The following is a 22,548-nucleotide window of genomic DNA, read 5'->3' on the forward strand; positions in this document are numbered from 1 at the left end:
AGCTGCAGGTATATTTTATATTGCTTAGTGTACCTTGTGTGCAGAAGCTGTGTTGAGGACTGTATCGTGGTCATTATCAGTAAGTAATGATAATAAAATAAATAGTATTTATTACTTCACTTTATCTTTATGTTGATCAGGGAGTCTGGAATAACTGTGTAACTGGATTATGCAGTTTGGATTAACTTGATTAAAATGTCCATTTCCCCCTCACTTGTGCTTTTTCAAGAGACAACTTGAGGACCTTTTGCTTCTCATCCAAGAAGTTTCTTCAGCTCTGAGCTGAAGAAGCTTCTTGGACGAGAAGTGAAACATCTTCAAAGAAAATCCAGAAAGTCCAGTTGCCTCTTGAAAAAATCATCTTTGGGACAGCCATGACCTGGATGACTGAGAATCTCCATAGACATTTCCGCTCACTTATTAAATATTCAAATATGGATGAAACATGGAAGGTTATTGAGAAGGTGGTTGGGCTGTAGTTGCAAAGAACTTGAAAGAAGTGGATTCTCGAGACCTGTTTCAGTCAGGTTTTCAGTATAAAGACAACCTTGATTATTTTTGTTGTGATCTTTGGCAATTGCAGATGGAGGTGATGCATCCATCCTTGTACTCCTTGATGGCTTAACAGCTTTAGATACTACTGACTCCATTATCCTTTTGGACCAGTGCCACGGATCATGAATGCGGGGGGGGGGGGCACAGTTTTATGGTAGTCCTCTTCTTTTCTTTACAGCCAGTTCTAGGGGGCTTTGGTGAGGGAAAGTGGTCTTTCCCCTCTTGTTCAAAAGGTACTAAGATCATCTGCCAGTTGGAGATCTGGTATCATCAGTAGAGGAGGAGGCATACATTTAGGAGGTAGTTTTCAGAAAGAAGAACATAGGAGAAGATTGAAATCTCTCCTCTCCATGCATGCTGGTTAGCACTTCCACATACTTGCTTGGGATATGGCTTCTTATAACAGAGCCAGAGTATTCTAGAGTGAGTTTCCAACCCACTAGGGAAAGGGCTGGAAAAAGATGCCATGTTCCTTCACTTGAGAGAGGAGAGTTTCTTTTCCAGTACTGGCTCTGCTTTGTTCTGAAGAACACACATGTCCACTGGCTTTTCCAGATAGTCATGCAACCAAACTTATCTTCTGATGGGAAGATGTTGCAAATAAGAAGTTCCTAGCAAGAAATACGGACCTTCCAACTGTAAGATCTTATTTGGGGATACAGCTCTGGTATATCTAAAACGCTGTAGGACTTACTGTCCACATTCAACAGGAGAGATATCTATGTCTAGCTTTCTCAAATGTTTCTTCATGAAACTATCTTTTTGCTCAGATCTTAAAATCCTGCTTGGATTTTGCCAGGAAGAATTTTCCGCTCCTGAGGGGAGAGGCAATTCAGTAAGGAATGGAACATGGGGTGCCTTTGCGGATTGGGTGAGGCCTTGGGAGGCCCACTGCAGGTTGCAAGCGAGTGTCTGGCAGCTCAGGGGCTGAAAGTCCTGCTTGGGTTTTGGCAGGGAGGATTTTCAGCTCCTGAGTGAAGCCGCCCAGGGTCCCCCTCCCTCCAAGGCACCCAATGCTCCTTACCTGGGACTCCAACTACTTAATCACACACAAAATCGTTTAATGACTAAAACTGGGAGAGGTTGGATTGTAGTCGTAGCAGTCACATGGGCGTCTTCCTTAACAGCTTTGCCCTGGTTCCAATTGAGTTGAGGACTACCTGCATTTGATTATAAAACCAGTCTTGATTCCATTAATGTTTGTGTATTGCATTAACTTTTGCAGTGAATTTATTTTTGTATAAGCTGCTTGACTCTCTTTATTATTGCTGGCACTCAGGTAGTATGAAAATAGACAAGGATTTCTTTTGTGCTAGGAAGGGTTGGTTATTTCTTTTTGCTTCTAACTGCAAATCAACCAGACAGTGACAAATACTTAGGAGATTCCTGCAATCACAACCAATTTTGGGAAGTAAGCATATATAAATCTACTTTCTTAGTCACTATTAGTAGCACTGTTAACCTAAATTGCTTTCATCTTACTTTTGCCTTTTCTCCTCTTTCTCTCTTTAGCTTTGTAGTTGTACTTGAATGTTTGCACTAGGTAAGCAGGTCAAAGTAGTTTACTGTATTTCATTGTTTAAAAATTGCACTAATAAGTAGATTAAGTCCCTGTAATGAAGGATTGTCCTGGCTGGTGTCTTAGTGTTGTCTGTGTGATAGGCAAACATTAGAACCTTCTAAATCTACTTAGCATTTGAGTGATAGGAAAGTTCAAAGCAACAGAGAATATAGTTCAGAAAGTCGAGACAAACACCAGCTATGAGATATTCTGCTTGGCACTATACTGAGTAGGGGTGTATCATTGCTGCTCACTAGCCTTTAATTATGGAGAAAAGGATGGAAATAACTTTTTTCATAAAATAAACAGTTGGGAGCAGTTAAATCAAAAGTATTTGGCCTAAGTCTAAGAATGGTTAACTTATAATTCACAAAGTATTTTGGCACGTAGGACCTGTGGATATGTTTCAAGTTGATATATGCTTTCTACAAAGTCTCTTTATTTATAGATGCTTAAGAGTTGTTTTTCTACCATATATTTGAGACTTGTGTTATCTTTTAATTGTTACACTCACTGATCATTACATGTCTTAGCTTTTACAAGCTTTGGACTTCACAGAATCTTTTTTTATTGCTTTCCGGTCTGGGAAATACTGAAATGAAAGCTTACAAACAATTAAACTTCCATGTTTTGTATGCTTGGAGTTTAAAGTATGTAATAAGAGTTATTTTCACTCTGTGATTTTTGAAGGCACTTGGGTATACTTAATCTCTTATTGCAAATAGGCCTGTTCTGTTTCTGTTGTTTTGATGTTATGTTTTGGTTTATAAAGATCATTCCTCTGTTAATATAGAGACTATGGCTCATATACGAATACAGTGTATCAGTTACTTTTTCAATAGTAAATCTGTTTGAATTTTAAGTATTTTTCTCTTTATTTAAGAAATAGCATATCCCCAAAGTGTAAGATTGCAATATGCACACCACATTCCTGTTTTTGCTATTATATCAGTCTGTGTATATATATATATGTGTGTGAAAAAATGTGTGTGTGTGAGTGTGTGAGTGAGAGGGGGAGGGGAGAGAGTTTATCTCTCTGTATGGATGATTTTATAGGACAGAACATACTTCTTTAGTAGTGTTGGAAGTTAAAATCCACCCCTCTCCTAGAGTAGTGAGATATTTTGGGATACACTAAAAATGCAGAATATTTCCCCTAAAAGAGAAGTAGAAACTCAGAGAGACAGAAACTCAGCCCTCCCACCTTTGTCAATGGACCATTTAAGGCCTGGACTAGTCTATTCTACATAACAAAGATCTACCTCCTTCAGGCAGAACCATTCAATTGCCCTTCGTTGCACTACCCACCAAGTTTCAACCAAACTTAGCACACAGACAACCTACAAAGGTACCTTTGACTTCTGACAGAAACTAAATCAGGATATTCTCCCTGTGTCCCAGGAAGTTGAAAGCCCAGAGAGGCATAAAACCCAGGGACTCTCAGCATCTCTTCCCTTTTCTCCCAGGATCTTCAAGCCATGTGGTCCTGTTCATCAATAAACCTTCTTTCCAAGCCACTTCCATGAATCCAGTGTCTTTTTCCCCACTTGGAACTGAACCCAGAAGGATATTTCTTCCAACAATTGTAACTGCTTTATTATTGTCTTATCTCTATGGTTTGGTTTATCCTATATTCTTTAAAAGCATTCAGTATGTTTTATGCAACTATTTCCTTCAGTTAACAGATAACAGATAATCAGAGATGGAAGGGACCTTGTAGGTCATCTAGTCCAACTCCCTGCTCAATCAGGAGACCCTACACCATTTCTGACAGATGGGAGTCCAATCTCTTCTTGAAAGTCTCAAGTGATGGTGTTCCCACAACTTCTGAAGGCAACTGCAGTTCCATTGGTTGATTGTTCTCACTGTCAGAAAGTTTCTCCTTAGTTCTAGGTTAAATCTCTCCTTGTTCAGTTTCCATCCATTATTCCTTGTCTGGTCTTTGGGTGCTTTAGAAAATAGCTTGACCACTTCCTCTCTGTGGCAGCCCCTCAAATATTGGAAGACTGCTTTTATGTCTCCCCTGGTTGTTGCTGAGTACCCTTAAACTACCACTTAACAAGGGAAGTCTCTTGTGTACATCTTCAGTTTTGCCTCAAAGCTTATATAGTAACTTGCTTCCTCATGCTTGATAACTTTTAACATCCCTGAACAAACTCGGAGTAAGTTGAGGATCCTTATTAGCTTCTATTAACACTTTCAAGTTTTGTGGTCAAAGCAAAGACTATACAGTACTACTAACTTTCTCATCGAGGTTCTTCTTGGTTGTCCTTAAGTTACTCTGATGATTAAAGCTAGAACGAGCTTTTTCTTAACCATACAGCCTTTCTTTCTCATTTTTTTTCTTCATTGATTTGCCTTAATGTCTCCATTAAGAGTCTGTAGCTCTAGCTGAGGGAAACTGTATTCTGTGGGAATGTTATAAATGTTGCCCATGGATTGTAGTACAAAAGCAGTGCGTTCTTTGTTATTAGACTGATTCTCTTTAAGGCAATCTAAGGAATAGCCTCATCTTTGGGCAGAAGCATCTGGGGATAATAAAAGGTGATTAATGTTACTGGCATTTATCGCATAGGACTGTGCATGCTTTGAAATGATATGGAACAAAAGCTTTGAATTTGAGTAAATACAGCATTTCTCTGCCTACTCATGAAAGAACCGGGGTGGGTTTTTTTGCACATTTCTGTGTGAACATGAAAAAAGGATGTGATTGCTTTAGTCAGATGAGTCACTAAAGTTGAGCTTTTTACAGTTTGGGGAAAGACAGCAATGAAATAGAATTTATAAAATCAAATCAGGTAGCATCCCAAGAAAAGATTGTTGATATAGGAAGCAGAATATCTAGGGGCGTGATGGTGAACCTATGGGACGCGTGCCACAGGTGGCATGCAGAGCCATTTGTGCGGGCATGCGAGCCCCAGCCAAACTTACCTGCACTGCTCATGTGTGCGCCTCCCAGTTTATTTTTGGCCCGTTTGAGGCAGTTTCCACACACACCCCGAGTCTCGAGGGAAGCCTCTGCAGCCTTGGGAGGCCGAAAAAACAGGCCTTCTGGAAATACCGGAAGTGCCCATTTTCAGCTTACAGAGGACTTCTGGAGCCTGAGGGAGGCTGTTTTTGCCCTCCCGGGGGCTTGAGGGAAGCCTTTGGAGCCTCGGGAGGCTGAAAAAACAGGCCTTCTGGAAATACTGGAAGTGCTGAAATGGGCCCGTTTTCAGCCTTCCAGGGCTGCAGAAGCTTCCCCGGGAGGGTTGAAAATGGCCTCCCAGGGCTCCAGAAGCCCTCCATAGGCTGAAAACGGGCACTTATGGTATTTCTGGAATGCCTGTTTTTCGGCCTCCCGTGGCTGCAGAGGCTTCCTTCAAGCCTTGGGGAGGGCCCAAAAATGGCCTCAAATGGGCTAAAAACCAGCTGGGAGGCACGCGCATGTGCAGTGCAGGTAAGGGGGGTATTGTGCATGGATGCGCGGGGGGGCGCATTGCATTGTAGGTGCCAGTGCATGCGCGCTTTCGGCACACCACAACAAAAAGGTTCGCCATCACTGATCTAAGGGAAAGTAGAAGTATTGCAATAGAAGGAAGAAAATGTGTTGGATATGTTCAGTTGCTTTACTTAAAAATAATAATAAAGACGGCATGCAAATAATTTTATCAAAGGCATGAAATCATTCTAACAACATTGATCCTGCTTTTGGGGTCAGAGGAGTAAACTCAGAAAATTAAGGCAGGAAAAATTAAGAGAAACTTCTACATTATAGATCCTTGGTTGGAACTTTGAGGATTACATTATTGTGCAAATCAGTTTAACCCTGGATTAATTTTCACATTTTTAGCTGTCCTTTTAAAATCATAAGTGTTAATACAGGTAGTCCTCAATGAACAACTGTCTTGTTTAGGAACCATTCAAATTACGATGGTGCTGAAAAAAATAACTTTATGACAACTCCTCAAGCTTACGACCATCGCAGTGGCCCTGCAGTCATACGGTCACTATTTGAACACAGTTGAGTCACATTTACAAACAGATTCCCACTGTCACGTGATTGCTAATTGTGAGCTTTACAGCTGACTTCCAATAATCAAAGTCAATACAAAAGCTGGCAGTAAAATCAGGTTACGATCACAGGAGGTCTCACTTAATGACCATGGGCACCAGTTGCTTAACAGCCACAGCAGAACTGACATTATAAGTCTGGCAAGGTCATGTTTTATTTAACAACCGCATCACTTAACAACTTCCATTGTGGTCATTGAGGACTACTTCTAGTACAAAACTCTGCAAAAATGTATATGTTGCTTAAGGTTAAAAAGGCTAAACCGAGAGCTACATTTGCAGTCATACAATCCTGACATGTGGTCATTTCTCCTTTTTTCCCCCTTGATCCTAGTTTGGAGCAGAATTTCGAAGATTTTCCCTGGATCGTTTCAAGCCAGGAAAATTCGAAGATTTCTACAAACTTCTCCTTCACATCCACCATATTTCTAATATGGCGGTAATGGTAGGCTATGCTGACATCCATGGGGATCTTCTTCCCATTAATAATGATGACAACTTCTACAAGGCTGTTTCAAGTGCAAACCCATTGCTCAGGATTTTTATACAGAAACAAGGTGAGTTAAAATGTTGACAACTTAGTTGACTTGATTTTTTCCCCCTTCAGTTGAAAATAGAATCAGAGGCAGCTGCTGAGGTGGATGGGTGGGAAGATTTCAAGATGGGAGCTGTAACCATGGTCATCATCTATACATTTTTACCTTCTCTGTCGCCCCCAATGTGGTACCCCTGAATGGAATGCTATGCTTGATGACTTTCCAAGAAGCTTTAAGAAGAAGCTTTAAATGAGGCAAATAAATTGTAGTTAGGCAAGTGACAAAAATACCTCAGACAAAAGACAGTAGCACATTAACATTTCTTTATAGCATGCCCTCAGAATAATTAGCATATTTTCCTCATTAATATGGCAAGTGCCATCCTTTTGCTGGTAACTGGCAAGAACTGAATATCCTTCCGAAATTGTTCCTTTGTATTTTTAGAAAGGTGCTTAAAACTGAAACAACCACTAAAGTTTACAGAATGCTGCTTGCTAAATAACATTGGAAATTACCATGCTTCACATCTTATGAAAAACAAGGATAGATTTTGCTGGATTATGATGCCAGAAAAATTATCTAGGTTGTGTAAAAATATACTTCAAGTTAATGTTGGAAATTGGAGGGGTAATTTTTATTGTGTATGGTGGAAAAAGCTAAAAAAAAATTGTTGGTCTCAAATGTGATTCAAATAATTTAAAAGATTGGCATTCAGATGAAACCAGAACCTGGGATGGAGCCACGAGTCACTGTTTTTATGTATAAAAACTACAGTGAGATTACTGTACGCAGAAAGATAGAAAGTTTTGGCAATCACACAATGGAAGAATGTTGGGTAAAGATGACAGAACTTGCCAAAATTGCTAAATTGACTTGTTTGATTAGAGAAAAGACAAATTTCCATATTTATGGATGACTGGAAACCCCTTACATTTTGCATTAAAAAATGAACTTATGATTTATGGTTTTGATTATTAAACAGGCTAGATTATAGAAAGGAGAGAGTCATTAGTCATTTTAGAGAGTGGTTAAATTATAATTGTAATTATAACAGCTGTGAAGAAAATCAGAAGCTTCTTTATATCTTTTGGGTTTTTTTTTTGCATTTTTAGCTTTTTCTTTTCTCACTTTCTTTTTCTTTTTTCTTCTGTTTTAGCTTGTAATAATTCTTATTATTGTTAAATTTTTCAGTAACCATTTCACATATAAAAAAAGAAATAGGGATAGAATTCTGTCTTCTGAGATTGCTTTGTCTTTCCATAGTAATAAAATAGAGGTTTCATTTATTTGTTTTGTTTTATAATACATGCTACAATTCTGAGAACTTTTGTTCACATACTTGTTACATTAGGGATCCATGGTGTTCCTGATTTGCTTGTCTGATAGATTTGTTTTTATATTCCTGGGTGAAACATCTCAATTACACAAAACTGAATCACAAACCCCTTCTCAAACTGCCATATTCCACAGACATTTATCGAACACTAATTTTCTTCCCCTTTTTCTTCTGGTTGGTTTCACCCTCAAGGTCACAAATTTACATGAAACAAAGCAGGTATTGATGGAGGGAGGAGAAGGCTTTAAAAAGGGGGGTGGGGATTAAATAAGAACACCAAGTATTGTGGTGATGCTACTGGAATGAGACAGGCAAATTTTTGAGATGAGACAGGCAAATTTTTGAGATATGTTGCATTGTTGGGAACCAATCAGTGGAGTATAAAGTTTAATGTGCTGGACTAGAACAGGATTCTCTAAGCCTGGCAACTTTAAGACTTGTGTAATTCCCGGAATTCCCCAGCCACCCATGGCTGCCTGAGGAATTCTAGGAGTTGAAGTCACCAAGTTTTAAAGTTGCCAAGTTTGAAGATTTCTAGACTGGGAGATCCAGGTTCTAATCCCTCCATTGAAAAAGAAGCTGGCTGGGTGACTCAAGGTTGGTTACTCTTAGCTCCAAAAGATCAAACCCTGCAACAAGCCTGAAGAAGTGCAAGTCCTCCGTGGCATCATGCACCGATCAATGGTTTTGCCATGTGTCCTAGGTGAACATAGTGCTGACAATCACACTCTGCAACCGAATGGCATAAAACCTACAGTTAGAAATAAGCTGTACCCTCCCCAATTAATCTAAAAATGTATTTACTAGAGGTCCACTTTAGGGCTTCCCCCCCAGAATTAATTTATTTGCTTCATAGAGATAAAATTTTAATTAATTTATTTTTGCTAAACCACTACATTGTTTATTTCAGCTTGTCTATGATGCTGGAAACTGTGGGTCCTAATGGTTTGGCATGATGTTGTTAAAATATTTTTTTTTAAATGTGACAAGAGTAAGAAGGCTTGGGTAGGTGATAGGTTGACTAGCACAATGTGAGCACCCTTACCTTTGATCATCATAGTTTGAAGGAAGTAGAACATATACAGGTAGTCATTAACTTTTAACAGTTCATTTAATGACCATTCAAAGTTACAATGGCACTGAAAAATGTGACTGACGACCATTTTTCACCCTTATGAACAGCAGTGCGGATTCAACCAGTGTAACAACAGGTTTGGTGAACGTGCCAAATGCTTACTTCGTGTGCACGCAGAGCATTTGCTACTGACCTTCTCCAGCAATCTCTGTGCGTTAAACAGCTGATGCGTGGCAATCTGCTATGCCGTGCGAATCAGCTGAGCTTGAAAACCAGGATATAAAGCACAGACTAGAGTCGGGGCAGGCAGGTGGGCCCAACAGCTGATTGTCGGAGAGAACTGATTTGCTCACAGCTGATCCTCGGAGCTACCAGTTCGTGTGAACCGGGCTGAACCAGTAGAATCCCACCCCTGCATTATGACCATGGTAGCATGGTCATGTGATTGACATTCGGATGCTTGATAACTGGTTCATATTTACGACAGTTGCAGTGTCTTGGAGGTCACGTGATCATCTTTGGTAACATTCTGACCAGCAAAGTCAATGGGGAAGCCAGAATTGCATAACAACCGGGTTACTAATTTAACAACCGCAATGATTCACTTAACAAATATGGCAAGGACGGTTGTAAAACGGAGCAAAGCTTATTGAACAAATGTCTCACTTAGCAGCATAAATTCTGGACTCAATTGTGGTCATAAGTCGAGGACTACCTATATAAAGCTATAAGCCTAAAATGTGAAGATCTGGAAAATACAACTGTATTTCTCTTTCATATTGCCTTACCAGCCATTCTAACAGTACAGCTGTCACATTCAGCTTTACTTACTTCCAGCGTAAAACCCGTGTAGTTATTTGCAAAGACTTCCCAAGGCTTAACTTTGGACTAAAATGTGTTCCCAAGAAAATAAAAAGGCTTTGCTTTCCTCTTGATACCAAATCAAAAACATCCCTTTTTTCTCCAAGAATCCGAACATTTATTTTTCTTTTAAGTGATTTGTTGGCTCGAATGTTTTTTTTTTATCTTGGAAATGTACTATAAGATAAATAACACAAGAAGCCGTTGCCCTATCCTGCCGATCTTTGGTGGAAAAATAGTTGTTACTATACTTAAAGCTGGCTGCACTTAAATGATTAGTTACTTTTTTGTGAATTGTAAGATCAAAGGCTTTAAAGACCTCCAAAGCTCTCAATGGGTGTTTCTCTGCCAATGCACTTTGCCTTACTCTGTCTGTTGTTGCTTGATACACCAGCAAAGCAGATTGTAGCCGGATTACTATATTGGACCAATATTCTTCTCTTATTTCAGAGTCAAGGGAATTCACAGATGTCCTGCTTTAGGGCCTCTCTTTCCTTCCCTCCCACCCCACCTGCTGTGCAAGATGAGGCCATCGGTGCTCTTAATTGCAATTGAAATGGATACCTTTCTGCAGGTGGTGAAGGTGATAGAGGCAACACGCAACACCAGTTTAGATCCTGGCTGAGTTTCATTGGACAACATCGGGGCCCATTCTTTACATTTAGCATTTATCCTCTGTCTTCATAAAAGGGGCAATGTCTTGTCTCCTTATGATGATAAGGAAGGAAATGCTATCTTGCATGAGCCTTGGGGTTTGGAGGAGGAGGAGGAGGAGGAGGATCAGGATCTAAATACAACAGGACATATAATAAGTGAAGTAGCACTGGCTGGATCTCTAAAGAAAGGATCCGGTGTCTTTCACACACCTTTTTTTCCCCCAGGAACAATTCAGCAGACTGGAACGCTAAGTCTTCTTCTCTACTTAAATGAGTAGGCAGATTTTTCTTCTTATTGTCCAGAGTGGAAAAGATCCAGATAGCCTAAATTCTGACATAGATGCTCATTCCACTGATTTTTTTTTTAAAGTCATGTGCTTTGCAGATTGAGGAAATGATTATGTATCATAAGAAGCAGGTTACTTAAAACACTCAGAGCAGTTCTTCATGTTAATTGTTTGAAGCATTTTGCTGATATCTGTCACTTAGGAATACAAGTTGTACTTAGTGACATTTCAGTGACATCTGGCACATCACTTGAGGCATTGAGTTTAGAGTATCTATTAAATCCTTCAATTGCCTCCTTGCTTCAATGTGCCAGTGCTATGAAATGTAGGCTATTTGGCAGACTTTTGATAAGCTATGTGAAATGAGGCATCAAGATCCTGTTTTAGGATGCATGAGCTGATAGGAAATTGGCACATGCAGTGAAATTCTTTGCACTTTTTAAATATGGTATCCCCCACATGGACTGGTTATTAGCCCCCATGAACGCAAGTCAACTACAGTATTAAACAAGGATATATATATATTTTGCTTGCTTGCTTTTGGGGGGGATGCTTTAGTCCTGCATGACATGCAGCTGTTAGACGTATAAGAAGGAGCAAGAGGGCTGGCCTTCCAAGAGATAATTACCAACCTTGGACCTTTCCATCCATCTGAAACTAACCTAACTTCTCTTTGTTCTCCAAGGTGGCAGGCCTGATGGTCAGCAAGATTATTTTCCATCACAAAATGAGATTTGCCAGAACTCCTCTGGCAGCTTTAGGACAGGCTCCCCACTTGCTTTTGGGCAACTGACTGAAGATAGATAGCAATTAAGACCCTGGAGATAGTTTAATGGACTACCTCTTAAGGCCTGGTTGATTTATTGGCAAGAAGAAAAAGCTTTCTTTCCTCGGCTTAAGGGAGTATGGTATATTTCTGATTAAAAAGTAGTTTATCCCGTGCCTGTTAAAAAAGACCCACAGCTTACATTTATTTGAATGTGGCTTGCCTCTGTGTGTAAATTAGAAAAAGAAGTAATTTACTGGCAGCCAATCATCATAATTATAAAGAGGAAAGTTTTCATTATTGCACTTTAAATTACACAACTTCTCTCCAATTAGAGGCGAGGAGCTATTGGCCCTCTGCTCCACTTTAACTCCCAGCTTCTCCAGCCAGGATGGCCAACGATGATTATTTAGATTCTAATTCCCTGGTATCTGCTGAACCACCATCCATGCTCAGAACTTCTAGACCAGTGATGGTGAACCTTTTCTGCACCAAATCCCCAAACTGGAATGTGCACGCACCTGCGCGTATGTGCATGCACGCAAGCTGGAAACCAAAGACCAGCTGGCCGGTGCACATCCACGCACCAGCCACCTGGTCTTCTTGCAAGCTGGAGTGCCAGAAACCAAAGACCAGCTGGCCGGTGTGCATGCACGCACCGAACACCAGAAGAGCAGCTGGCGATGGCACATGTGCTCACAGAGAGCGCTCTGGCACATGTGCCGTAGGTTCGCCATCACAGTTCTAGATAATGTAGGAATCTGCTTAATATTTCAGCAGACAACTTGTTTAGCAGATCTAAAAAAACACGAACAATCTGCCTGGCATGACTGCAGAGGCTAAGACATTAAGCAGAAGACCAATGAAAAGGCATGTAGGAGCCTTGATGGAAAGTCATGGAAAAGATAACAAATGGGGCAAAAAGTACAATATGGTTGGATTTCTGACTACAGGATGATTCTGTAATTTTTCATTCAGGACAAAAATCAAAGATGAAAGTGCTTAATGCTCCTCATGTAGGTACCAAATAGTTTTGGAGAAACCTAAATAAATTATTTTCGACCCCTTTGGGGATGGCTGGTAGTTGTTGAATTTGTGGAACTGTATTTTGGAAAAATGTCTATGGAGATTCTCAAGATATTGAGAATTTTGGAAAGGCTGGTTCAATAAAGTACGGAAAAGAAGTTGACTATTCAATTATCCAGAATTTTTAGTACCAATACAGGAGATTTTTAGGATCTAGGATAGGATACGGCAGGTTGCTCTAAATTCTGAAAAGTTGGGAAGCAGCTACATCTGTTGCTTGATTAAGTAGCTTTGGACTTTTAGTTTTATTTTTCTTGGTAGATTTGAATCATCAGAAGCTGTGGTCAACTTGAAGACAACTTTATTTTGCTTGATAAAAGCTATTCCAAGTATACCAGGCCCAGCTGAATAAAGCTGCTCAAAAGAGGGAGACATTAGTTGGTTCATCAATTTATTTCTACTTAAACTAATGTCCACATTTTAAATAAGAGGAGACCTATCCCAAATATGCAACAGGTACAATTCAAGTATTTTACTTTAGGCTGGTCATCAAAGTACTGAAGGGAGAGAAGTCTTCCTTAACCTGTCTGAGAACTCTGCTATAAAAGAGGGTTTTATCTTAGGGAATTTTAAAGTAAGCCTTTATCTTGATTATTTAAATAATGCGACTCTTCTACATTGCCAGCAGTTGGAGCCTCTCTGCTTTGGAGTTCATTTAATTGGGTTTCCATTCTTTTACAGCTAAAACTGTAGGAGTCCCTTAATTGTTCTAATAAAGGCATGAATAGGCCTGTTAAAATGTTCTTCTTTCCACAGCCCCTGTCAAAGCCGATTGAAAAGTATAAACAGTGGTGGAATGCAGGAGATCTTTTGAGTTTCGACTGCACAAATTCTAGACCATCAATTCTTTTTCTGCCTGGTGAATAGCTAAGATGATTATTCAGGAATTCTGTTTTTGCCATGCTTCAGAAACACAGCCCACTCCTTCACTGAGAATCAAACAAAAAGTATTTACTTGGGGATTTCTGTGTGCCTCCATTTTATTTTTGGTTTCCTTTTAGAAAGTTAAATTAGAAAAATGCATTTGCCACTCAATCCCATAACAGTTTTTTTGTTTGTGGGGGGCGAAGGGAGGGGTTCCCTTTGTATCAGCCTACAAAACTGTCTTTGAGAATCAAGACATTTCTCTCCAGTAACAAAAACAATTTAGCAACACTAAAGGTATGTGTAGAGAAGGGGGAAGAAGAAATGATTGCAGGCATTGGGACATAAAGATATGAATGGTCACAGAATTGGTATGCGGTGGGAAAATTGAAGGTTATCCAGATTCTTCCCCAAATTGCATTTTCTTCTAACCCCCATCCTCACCCCGCCTCCCAATTGTTTTTTTTGGTCTCCAAACTCATTATACTAGAGGTAACTTCTGCTGAGAAAAGTAACCAGAGAGGTGAGTAGAGAGAAAGGGCTCTTGTATTTGAAATCAACCTCGTAAGGACTTGGCCACATTCTGTTTTCATCATTGGCTCTGCCTGAGATTTAATTAGCCTGTAGGGTTGTTTTCCCAACTTGGATGAGGTTGGCAACAAAAGTGACAGTTGGGCGGTAGTGTAATTGTAGGCTAGAAGAGTGGGAGGTGATCTGTTTTTCTCAATTGTGCTTGAACTTAATGGGATATTAGGAGATTGATCAGAAACGTCTTTGTTTTACTTGCAGATGTATTGATTAAGCCAAGAACATCTTTTTTTAAAAAAATAATTCTGACTGATGGTTCCTAAATATAGACAATAAGCACATCTTGATCAGACATTTAGACAAGTCTTGAAAAGGGAGCTTTCAGTAATTGCCTAAATAAAAGATAACTTTGCCTTTTTTAGAATGGTGGATAAAATAGTCCAAGATTATGATCGCTACTGATTCATGAAAGTGTTGTAAAGTGGTTCCTATAGCCTTTAATAAGAGAACCTTCTTAAAAAATGAGGGATACTAAGTTCAACAAATGAACATTGGAAAATAATCATAGCTTGTGGGCTGATAACCTTGATTGACAAGTTTATTTATACAGCACAGAATACTCACCAGAAGCTTTTATGGTGGTAGCAGTTTTTTGACCATTGTCAGGGGGAATGTTGTGTGGAGCTCACTCCTTTTTGGGTGGGGGGAGGATTAACAATTCCTGTGGGACCTATCTTTCACATGATAAGAAATGAGTCACTGAATAGATAAAATGTTTTATCATTTATTATTTAGAATGGTTGATACAAGTTCAGCTCTACTTTTAATAGTCAATCTAAGCAGCTAGATTCTTATCTATAGACTGTTGCCAAACACAGCCAGAGTCTGTGGGATCCTGGCATTGAAGAAATGGTTTTTCCTGATTCTGCTGTTTGCCTATCTCAAGATTGCAAGCAGATAAAACTTCATAGCCATACCTCCATTCTCAGGCTTTGATCCCTCTTTATCTCTCTCTCTCTTTCTCTCTCTCTCTCTCTCTTTCTCTGTGTGTACACATGTGCTATTCATCTTGACATGTGAGGATACACAAAAGTGGCAGACAATTTTCTCTCTAATTTACTTTATGAAAATCTTTTAGCTGGAGCCTCCTGTGTTTGCAGCCTTCTGCGTCTCCCAGAGAAGAACAATTACTGCCTGGTTTAAGCCAGCATTTCATAACTGGGCAGGCTGTTATTCCTGTCAGGCTGCTGAGTCAGGCTCACTGAATTATTTATTTATTTTTGTTTTGGGGGGGGGGGGAGAAGAGGGAGTGGTGTTTGTAAAGGGCCTGAGAAAGACATTCTGTTACCTGCTGGGATAGGTTGAATCGGCTGTTATAACCCCTTTGCTGCAAATCTTATAATCTGCATTTCTGGGGTGTCTGGCCTCTTTTGTGATAGAGAAAAAGAAAGAAAGAAAAGAAAAGCAACCATTTCTTTGGCGGGTTGGCAAAAACATCTCTGGAATTATAGCCATGAGAACTGCTGAAAGAAGCCTAAGTTGAATAACTAGTGTCATTTTGCCAATGGGTTATTTTTGGTGGCTTCAATTACATTCTTACTTCTCCCTCCCCTTCAACCGCACGGGTGCCGCGTAAATGTAAGCTGCGTTGGAGTTGCAAAGCCACTAAATGAATAAACTCTCTTTGGAGAGAAAGAACACATCCTCCTCCCCTCTCCTCCTTTCTCCCCCTCCCCCCCATTTTTTTTTTTTTAAAAATCCTGCTTGCTTTCCTCATAATATAAATATCCCTGGTCTGGGATATTTTGCCTTGAGAGTAGCCACAGGAAGTTTCCCTTGGAAGAGGAGTTGGGAGAGAGGCTGGCTTTTGCAGTGTGGCAATTTATACTGGAAAACTATCACTTTGTTTAACGCTGGATTTGCATTGTACTTTTCAGAGGAATCTTCTCTAGCAGCATCTAGCTTTTGCAGCATTTACCTGCACCAGGGAAGTGGGAAGGAAGAAAGATGTGGCAACCTTAAAATAGTTCACAATTAAAGAAAAAAAAACCATCGAACAAATTTAAACTTTTTTTAAAAAAACCCCATCAAACAAGCCTCTGTTCCCCTCCTCTTCTGAACCAGACATCTTTTGAACCCGTCAGACTAAAGGTTTATGTATACATTTTTTTGTGAATGGCAAAGATTTTCAATGTCTGACTTCTGTTTGAGAAGTAGCCAGCAGTGACTAACATCCCTTAATCCAATTTATAAAGGATTTCCTCTCTTAAAAAAGCAACACATTGTTTCTGTGTTTATCTCTTCTCAGCAAATAGAGAAGGGGCGAGAGCTATGAAAACAAATAATTCCTTCCATCTTTCCATCCCTCTATCTATCCATCCATTCTTGCTGTACAAGTACTGGGTTTCTTTTCTGCCACCATCACTATCCTTTTGTAAACGAGATATAGCCCATATAGGAAATTTCAGCAGGTTCTCTACTCTTTCCACCTTTTTCTTTCAACTACTTTCCAAAATGATCTCTGTAGGATCAGGTATAGACACAAAAGCATGTAATTTTCCTTTCCCTTATTAGGTTTCTGCAGTCCGATTTTTTAAAATAAAATTGCTATCTATATAAATCAGGGGTCCCCAAACTTGGCAACTTTAAGACTTGTGGACTTCAACTCCCAGAATTCCTCAGCCAGCATAGCTATGCTGGCCAAGTTTGGAGACTTCTGAAATAAATAAAAACATCTTTATAGCAGACACTCAAAACAAAAGTTCCTCATCAACTAGAATGATACTTCCCACTTCTGGACACCCAAAGACCTCCCATATCTAGGGGAAAGTGACCCAGCTCCCCAGTAATGGTGGGCTAATTGAGTCATTTGTCCATTCATGGCTGGGTGCTTATGCAGTTCTCCCCAACCATTTCTGTGCAGCTAGCATGCAATCTGATGGCAAACCCGTGGTTTCTTTTTAAAGGTAATTCCCACATCATCCCAAGACTTTACCAGAGAAGAAGACAGACAGACAGACACATAGATCATGTCAGAAGCTGATCTCTGTTTCTCATAAACATACCCATTGCCTGAGAATCATGGGGTTTGCAGTTTGACACCCATGGAGGGCACCAAGTTGAAGAAACTGGAGTAAGTAATCTGCCTAGATCAGTGTTTGTCAACCTTAAGAATTTTAAGGTGGTTCATAATTCAATTCCCAGAATTCCCTAGTCCAAACAACTTAAAGTTCACTAGGTTGGGAAACACAGTCTAGAACTGGGGTCTCCAACCTTGGTGACGTGAAGCCTGGAGGACTTCAATTCCCAGAATTCCCCTTCCGGCTGGGGAATTCTGGGAGTTGAAGTCCTCCAGGCTTCACGTCACCAAGGTTGGAGACCCCAGGTCTAGTAAGACAGGTTGAGATGGGACTTTCACAGAGCAGTTCCACTTGCACCTTAGTGGATAATTGCGGAAGGTAGTTCTGATAGACAACTGTTTATTGCCTTAACATTTATATATATTTTCTTCCCCCAACCCCAATTACTATGAACCTACTAGAGTCACTGAGATATTTAGATGAAGTGTGAAAGTGATCGTGCCCAGTTAGGTAATATTTTGGATGTGGGTCAATATCATTTTTGACAGGAAGTCAGTATTGTGGGTCTATGATGGTTCGATTATAGATCAGAATATGTTTTCTCTAAAAGAACCAACATTGAAATATTCCTTAATTTGTGATTCTGGAAGAATACATGACTTTTGGGGAATAATCTGAGCGAGCTAGAGTTAATCTGCCTTTTGTTGATCTCTCCATATTGACTCGTGCCAAATGCAAGGGTCCCTTTGAAAAAATGGGTGGGAAATCAATTTTATTTAAAACAAATTACTCAGGCTGTTTTTTTTAATATTAAATCTCAGGATGATTCACAACAAACCTCCAACATAGATGAATAACAAATAATGAAACAAATAAAACCTATACAATAATTTACAGCAGTTTACCAGATTTGCATAATTATTTTATTATCAGATCTTTGCATATAGATGATGAAAATAGTTTCACCAGAAGTTTTTCTCATTAGCTGTTAAGTTGTCCCAAGAAGCTTTCTAAGTAGCATACTGTGCCTAATTTCATTTATTTGTATAAAAGGCTTAAAACTGTATATCTGCCCATCTTATGTACCATAAGTCTGGGTGGCTCACAAAACAACAACAAACACATACAAACTATAAAAAAATATAACAAAACCTTCTGGCACTCCAGAGGAAACAGACAGCCACACCCTCCACATCCACATTCAACTGTACTGACCTCTATCCTCACTCTACCCCAAAGCTTCTGGGAATAATGTATATATTAATACATTATTTGGACATACACAAAGGATTTGACCAAGTCTCTTAGCAGGGGCTTCTTAGTAAAGACAATAAAATTCTGCTGGATTTAAAATTGGAAGCAATGATAGAATAGTTAGACAGTTGTTACAGTAAAGGAATACAGACCATTCCTCTCCTTCTTTCCTTTCCCCTACCAACTCTTAGTTGCAGAATAAATTACTTTCCATGGATTGGAATATACCCATCTCACTCATAGGCATATATTAGAAGTATAGTTAATCCAGTTTTACCAGTATGAAGGCATCATGCCACCAGTATGCCTACTTTCCTAGTTATCTCACCCATATAAGAGCAAATCTATATGGTTTGGAAAACTCTTGAGGTGCAAAGCTCCACCAAGCTAATTCATTAGTTGTGTATGATGAAACAGCTTCCTATGTATGCATAGATCTTTTGTAAAGCTATTATTGGTTCTAAGGCCATTGCCAATATTCAGAAATTGAATTGCCTCAATAGTATTGCATTTGCTTGTAAACAGGATTTATCACATACTTTTTGTGTTTGTCTATGACTTGACAATTATAGTCCAGCAATTAATTATGAATTCTATTATGCTCAGCCTACATGTTACAAACATTGGCTTATAGTCTTGATGGGATTGTCATGGCTATGAATGACTATGAAGGTTATTAGAGGTAGACTGCAGTCAATAATCAGAAGGGGCTTACATTCGCTTGTAGCTTTTTCAAGCAGCAACAGATAGTGAATCAGCAACTAAATAGTTCTCACTTTGCTTGCAGGAGAGGGTATACCCATATTCTCTGTCAAAATGATCTTATATCCTGCTTTGTGCTTCTTGTTCTCCTTTCTAGCAACTTAATTCCTGCATGTTGATATTCTCTATTAGAGCATCTGCTCCCATGATTTGGTATAGATCGAATCTGCTGCTTTTTCTTCAGCCTTAGTCAAAACCAATGCTCTTAAACCCAGTTCTCATTTGGGGGGTTTTGTAATAGGAAAAGTTGTGATAGGAAAGTTGAATTTTAGAAATGTGCTGTTCATTGTTCCGGGAAGCTACACAAAGGTTTGCATCGCTCCCCAGCAAAAAGAGAAATGCAGTCAATATCATCCAGGTGTTGATTTGAATGTGGAAGCAACGTTCCAGTTTTGATCTGGCAACGGTGTCTTAAATCACTGCACTACCTTCCATCTTGTATGATGCTTATAGAGATAAAGAGAGTAAAGCTGCCTGAATTCTAATTTGTCCCAGCAAATGGCAGCCCTGGTCTCATCAACTCTTACCTCCAAATAAAATGTGGCAGTTGCTAATCCCAGCCCACCCCCATCACAAAGGGAGTTCAACAAGACTGTATCCTGAATTCTATCTACCCCACTGCTGTTTTAACTGCATTGCTCAGACTGTAAAATACCGCAATCCATTTCACACACATATACAGAGAGCAACTGTTCATATACAACTGTTACATATACATATACAACTGTTCGTGTAGTGACCATTCAAAGTTACAACAGCACTGAAAAATATGGCTTGTGCCCATTTTTTCACACTTACGGCCTTTGCAGCATCCTCATGATGATGTCATCAAAATTCAGATGCTTTGCCACTGATTCATATTTATGACCTTTGCAGTGTCCCAAGGTCATGCGATCACCTTCTCCGACCTTCCGGCAAGCAAAGTCAATGGGGAATCCAGCTTCACTTAACAACCACATTACTAACTTATCAACTTGAATGTTTCACTTAACAACTGTGGCAAGAAAGGTCATAAAATGGGGTAAAATTTGCTTAACAAATGTCTCATTTGACGACAGAAATTTTGGGCTCAGTTATGTTTGTAAATCAAGGACTACCTGCACACACACACACACACACACACCGCCAAACCTATGCAAGTATTATTCTGCTGCTGCCTGCCTTCCTGTCTGCGCCAGATAGGCTTTGGAGGAGCCTGCAAGCATTGGTTTTGTTCTGTAGAGGACATTCTAGATGCGAACAGAACTTAATTGCCTACAAATAAAAATGAAACGGAGTACTTAAGTATCACCTTCCATTTGTCTTCCACGTGTAACCAACAAATTGGTGGATTTTCAACTTCCGCACAGTGGGCCTCAAATGTGATAATTAGAATCTGAGTCATAAATGCAACAAGTCTGTCTCTGTGGCAGCAAAGCTAAGATGATCTCACTTTTACTACTCCGTGGTGCACAAATCTGCCCTTCATAAAGATCTAACATCACTGAAAGCAGTTTAGTTTGCAGATAGTGCTGACTTAACGACCACTCATTCAGCCACCATTTGAAGTGACGATGGCACTGAATGAGGAGAAGGTACCACTGGTGGCCCCGGGGTCCCCCTCCCGAGCTCTATTTAGCTGGCAGAGGCACCGTGGGCTGGTCCTTTGCTGTTTCCAGGGTGGGCCCACGGACCAGTTCTAAGCACCCCACAGGCCAGATCCAGCCCGTGGAAGTTTGACACCGGCATCCTCACAATCAGCATCCTCACAATCACATGACTATGATTTGGACCCTTGGCAACCTGACTGCAATCATGTTAGTTTTTGCATCACACAGCTGCACGATCATCATTTGCAACATTTCCTGCCAGCTGTTCAGAAGCAAAGTCAAAGAGGAACCAGGCGGGAGGTAGCAAGTCACCCCTGGAGGTTGCTCCTGCTCCTGTTGCTTTTCTCCTGAGGAGCCCCTAGGTGGCAGAGGGATGGCGTATGTACTCTGTAGTACCTGCCCATTGTACGTAGGGTCTATCCACAGCACCTTTTCATAGTTCTCAGACTGCTTGCCTGGCACACGGTTTCCGTGGCATAAGCAATGCAAACAGGTCTTCTGGATTCCTGTCTCTTCTCATGTGGCTTCATATGGAGTCCTTGGTTAACAACTCCCTCAGTCCTTTCTTAATTACAGCAACTGGGTCCGCTGTAATTGCCATCGCTAAGCAGTGCAGTCACTAAGCAAAGCGCTGCAGTCACTAAGCAAAGTCACTAAGCAAATGTGTCACTTTATGATTGATACATTGCTTAACGATGGAAATGCCACTTCCAATTGTTGTCATAACTTGAGGACTACCTACAGTTTACGATAACAATTCTTTATCTGGTCACCTACATTATCCCCAGTGGTTTGTTGAGATTTAAGTAAGGATCTCCTTCAGTGTGACTCACATGCAAATTTTCTATCTGAGATAGTGGTTGGAATTAAACTTTGGAACCAAGTGTTTATTCCAATTTGTCAACAAATCTTAACTCTTCCGGGGAGAACACTACAGTTTACTGATGTCTCCCGTTGTGTCCCCTCAGTCCAAGTGTTACAATAGAAGTGGATCCTGGAGTAAAAATATTTTGGAGGGAGGGCAACATGTTTTGAATCTTGGTTTACATGTTTCCAGATCTAAAATCCCAAATCATATTTTATCTTAACCCCATTGCGACCCCTTAAAGCTTTCCCGCTTTTACTGAGAAGCAAAGTTTAGTGCTTGCTACCATACTATCATAGATATTCCATAGATATTCTTAAGATTTTTCTAGCACTTCCCATTTGATCACATTTGTAATCTGCATTGATATATTCTAACCTTGCTGAGCATATGGCCTGGGTTGGGCTCAGAATTATATATTTCTTTGCAGATGCTTCCACTGAAATTTCTAAGGTAGTTGCTAAATTTTGCTGTGGTGCAATTGCCGTCAGAATCCACTGCTTTGAAGCTTGTTAAGGCTTGAATTGCCTCCTTGTTTTGAGGATTATAAAGGTAGCTGTCTTATATCTATTTGCTTCTCAAAGCTCTTCTGCTAATACACAGATCAGTTTCTCCTGTCCTAGATCTTAGTCGTTACTGTATGTATCTTATAATAGCCAAGAGGCCCCAGGAATGTATAGATTATCCATTAAATAGCTTAAGCTATAGGCTGTTTAGAATAAGTTTAGGAGCAAAGTTTTGGGTCTCTTGGGTCCAGTCAAATTTTGTGTTGGAGTTGAATTCTTTCAGGTCTCTACCCTCATTCTCTTTTATTTGCTTTTGTCTCTTCTCAAA

At 39.9% G+C, this 22,548-nt stretch overlaps 1 protein-coding gene across 1 annotated transcript in view; it reads left to right on the forward strand.

The window, feature by feature from the left end:
• PARD6G (par-6 family cell polarity regulator gamma) overlaps positions 1-22,548 on the forward strand; it is an 85,237-nt gene that overhangs the window by 21,835 nt on the left and 40,854 nt on the right. Inside the window, exon 2 of the mRNA XM_026699500.2 lies at positions 6,504-6,726. Coding sequence (XP_026555285.1) covers positions 6,504-6,726 — 223 coding nt within the window. The remainder of the gene's footprint in view (positions 1-6,503; positions 6,727-22,548) is intronic.

This window comes from Pseudonaja textilis, chromosome 3 (assembly GCF_049901715.1).
Source record: "Pseudonaja textilis isolate UNSWEBS1 chromosome 3, rPseTex1.2, whole genome shotgun sequence".
In the NCBI taxonomy this organism is placed as follows: domain Eukaryota; kingdom Metazoa; phylum Chordata; class Lepidosauria; order Squamata; family Elapidae; genus Pseudonaja; species Pseudonaja textilis.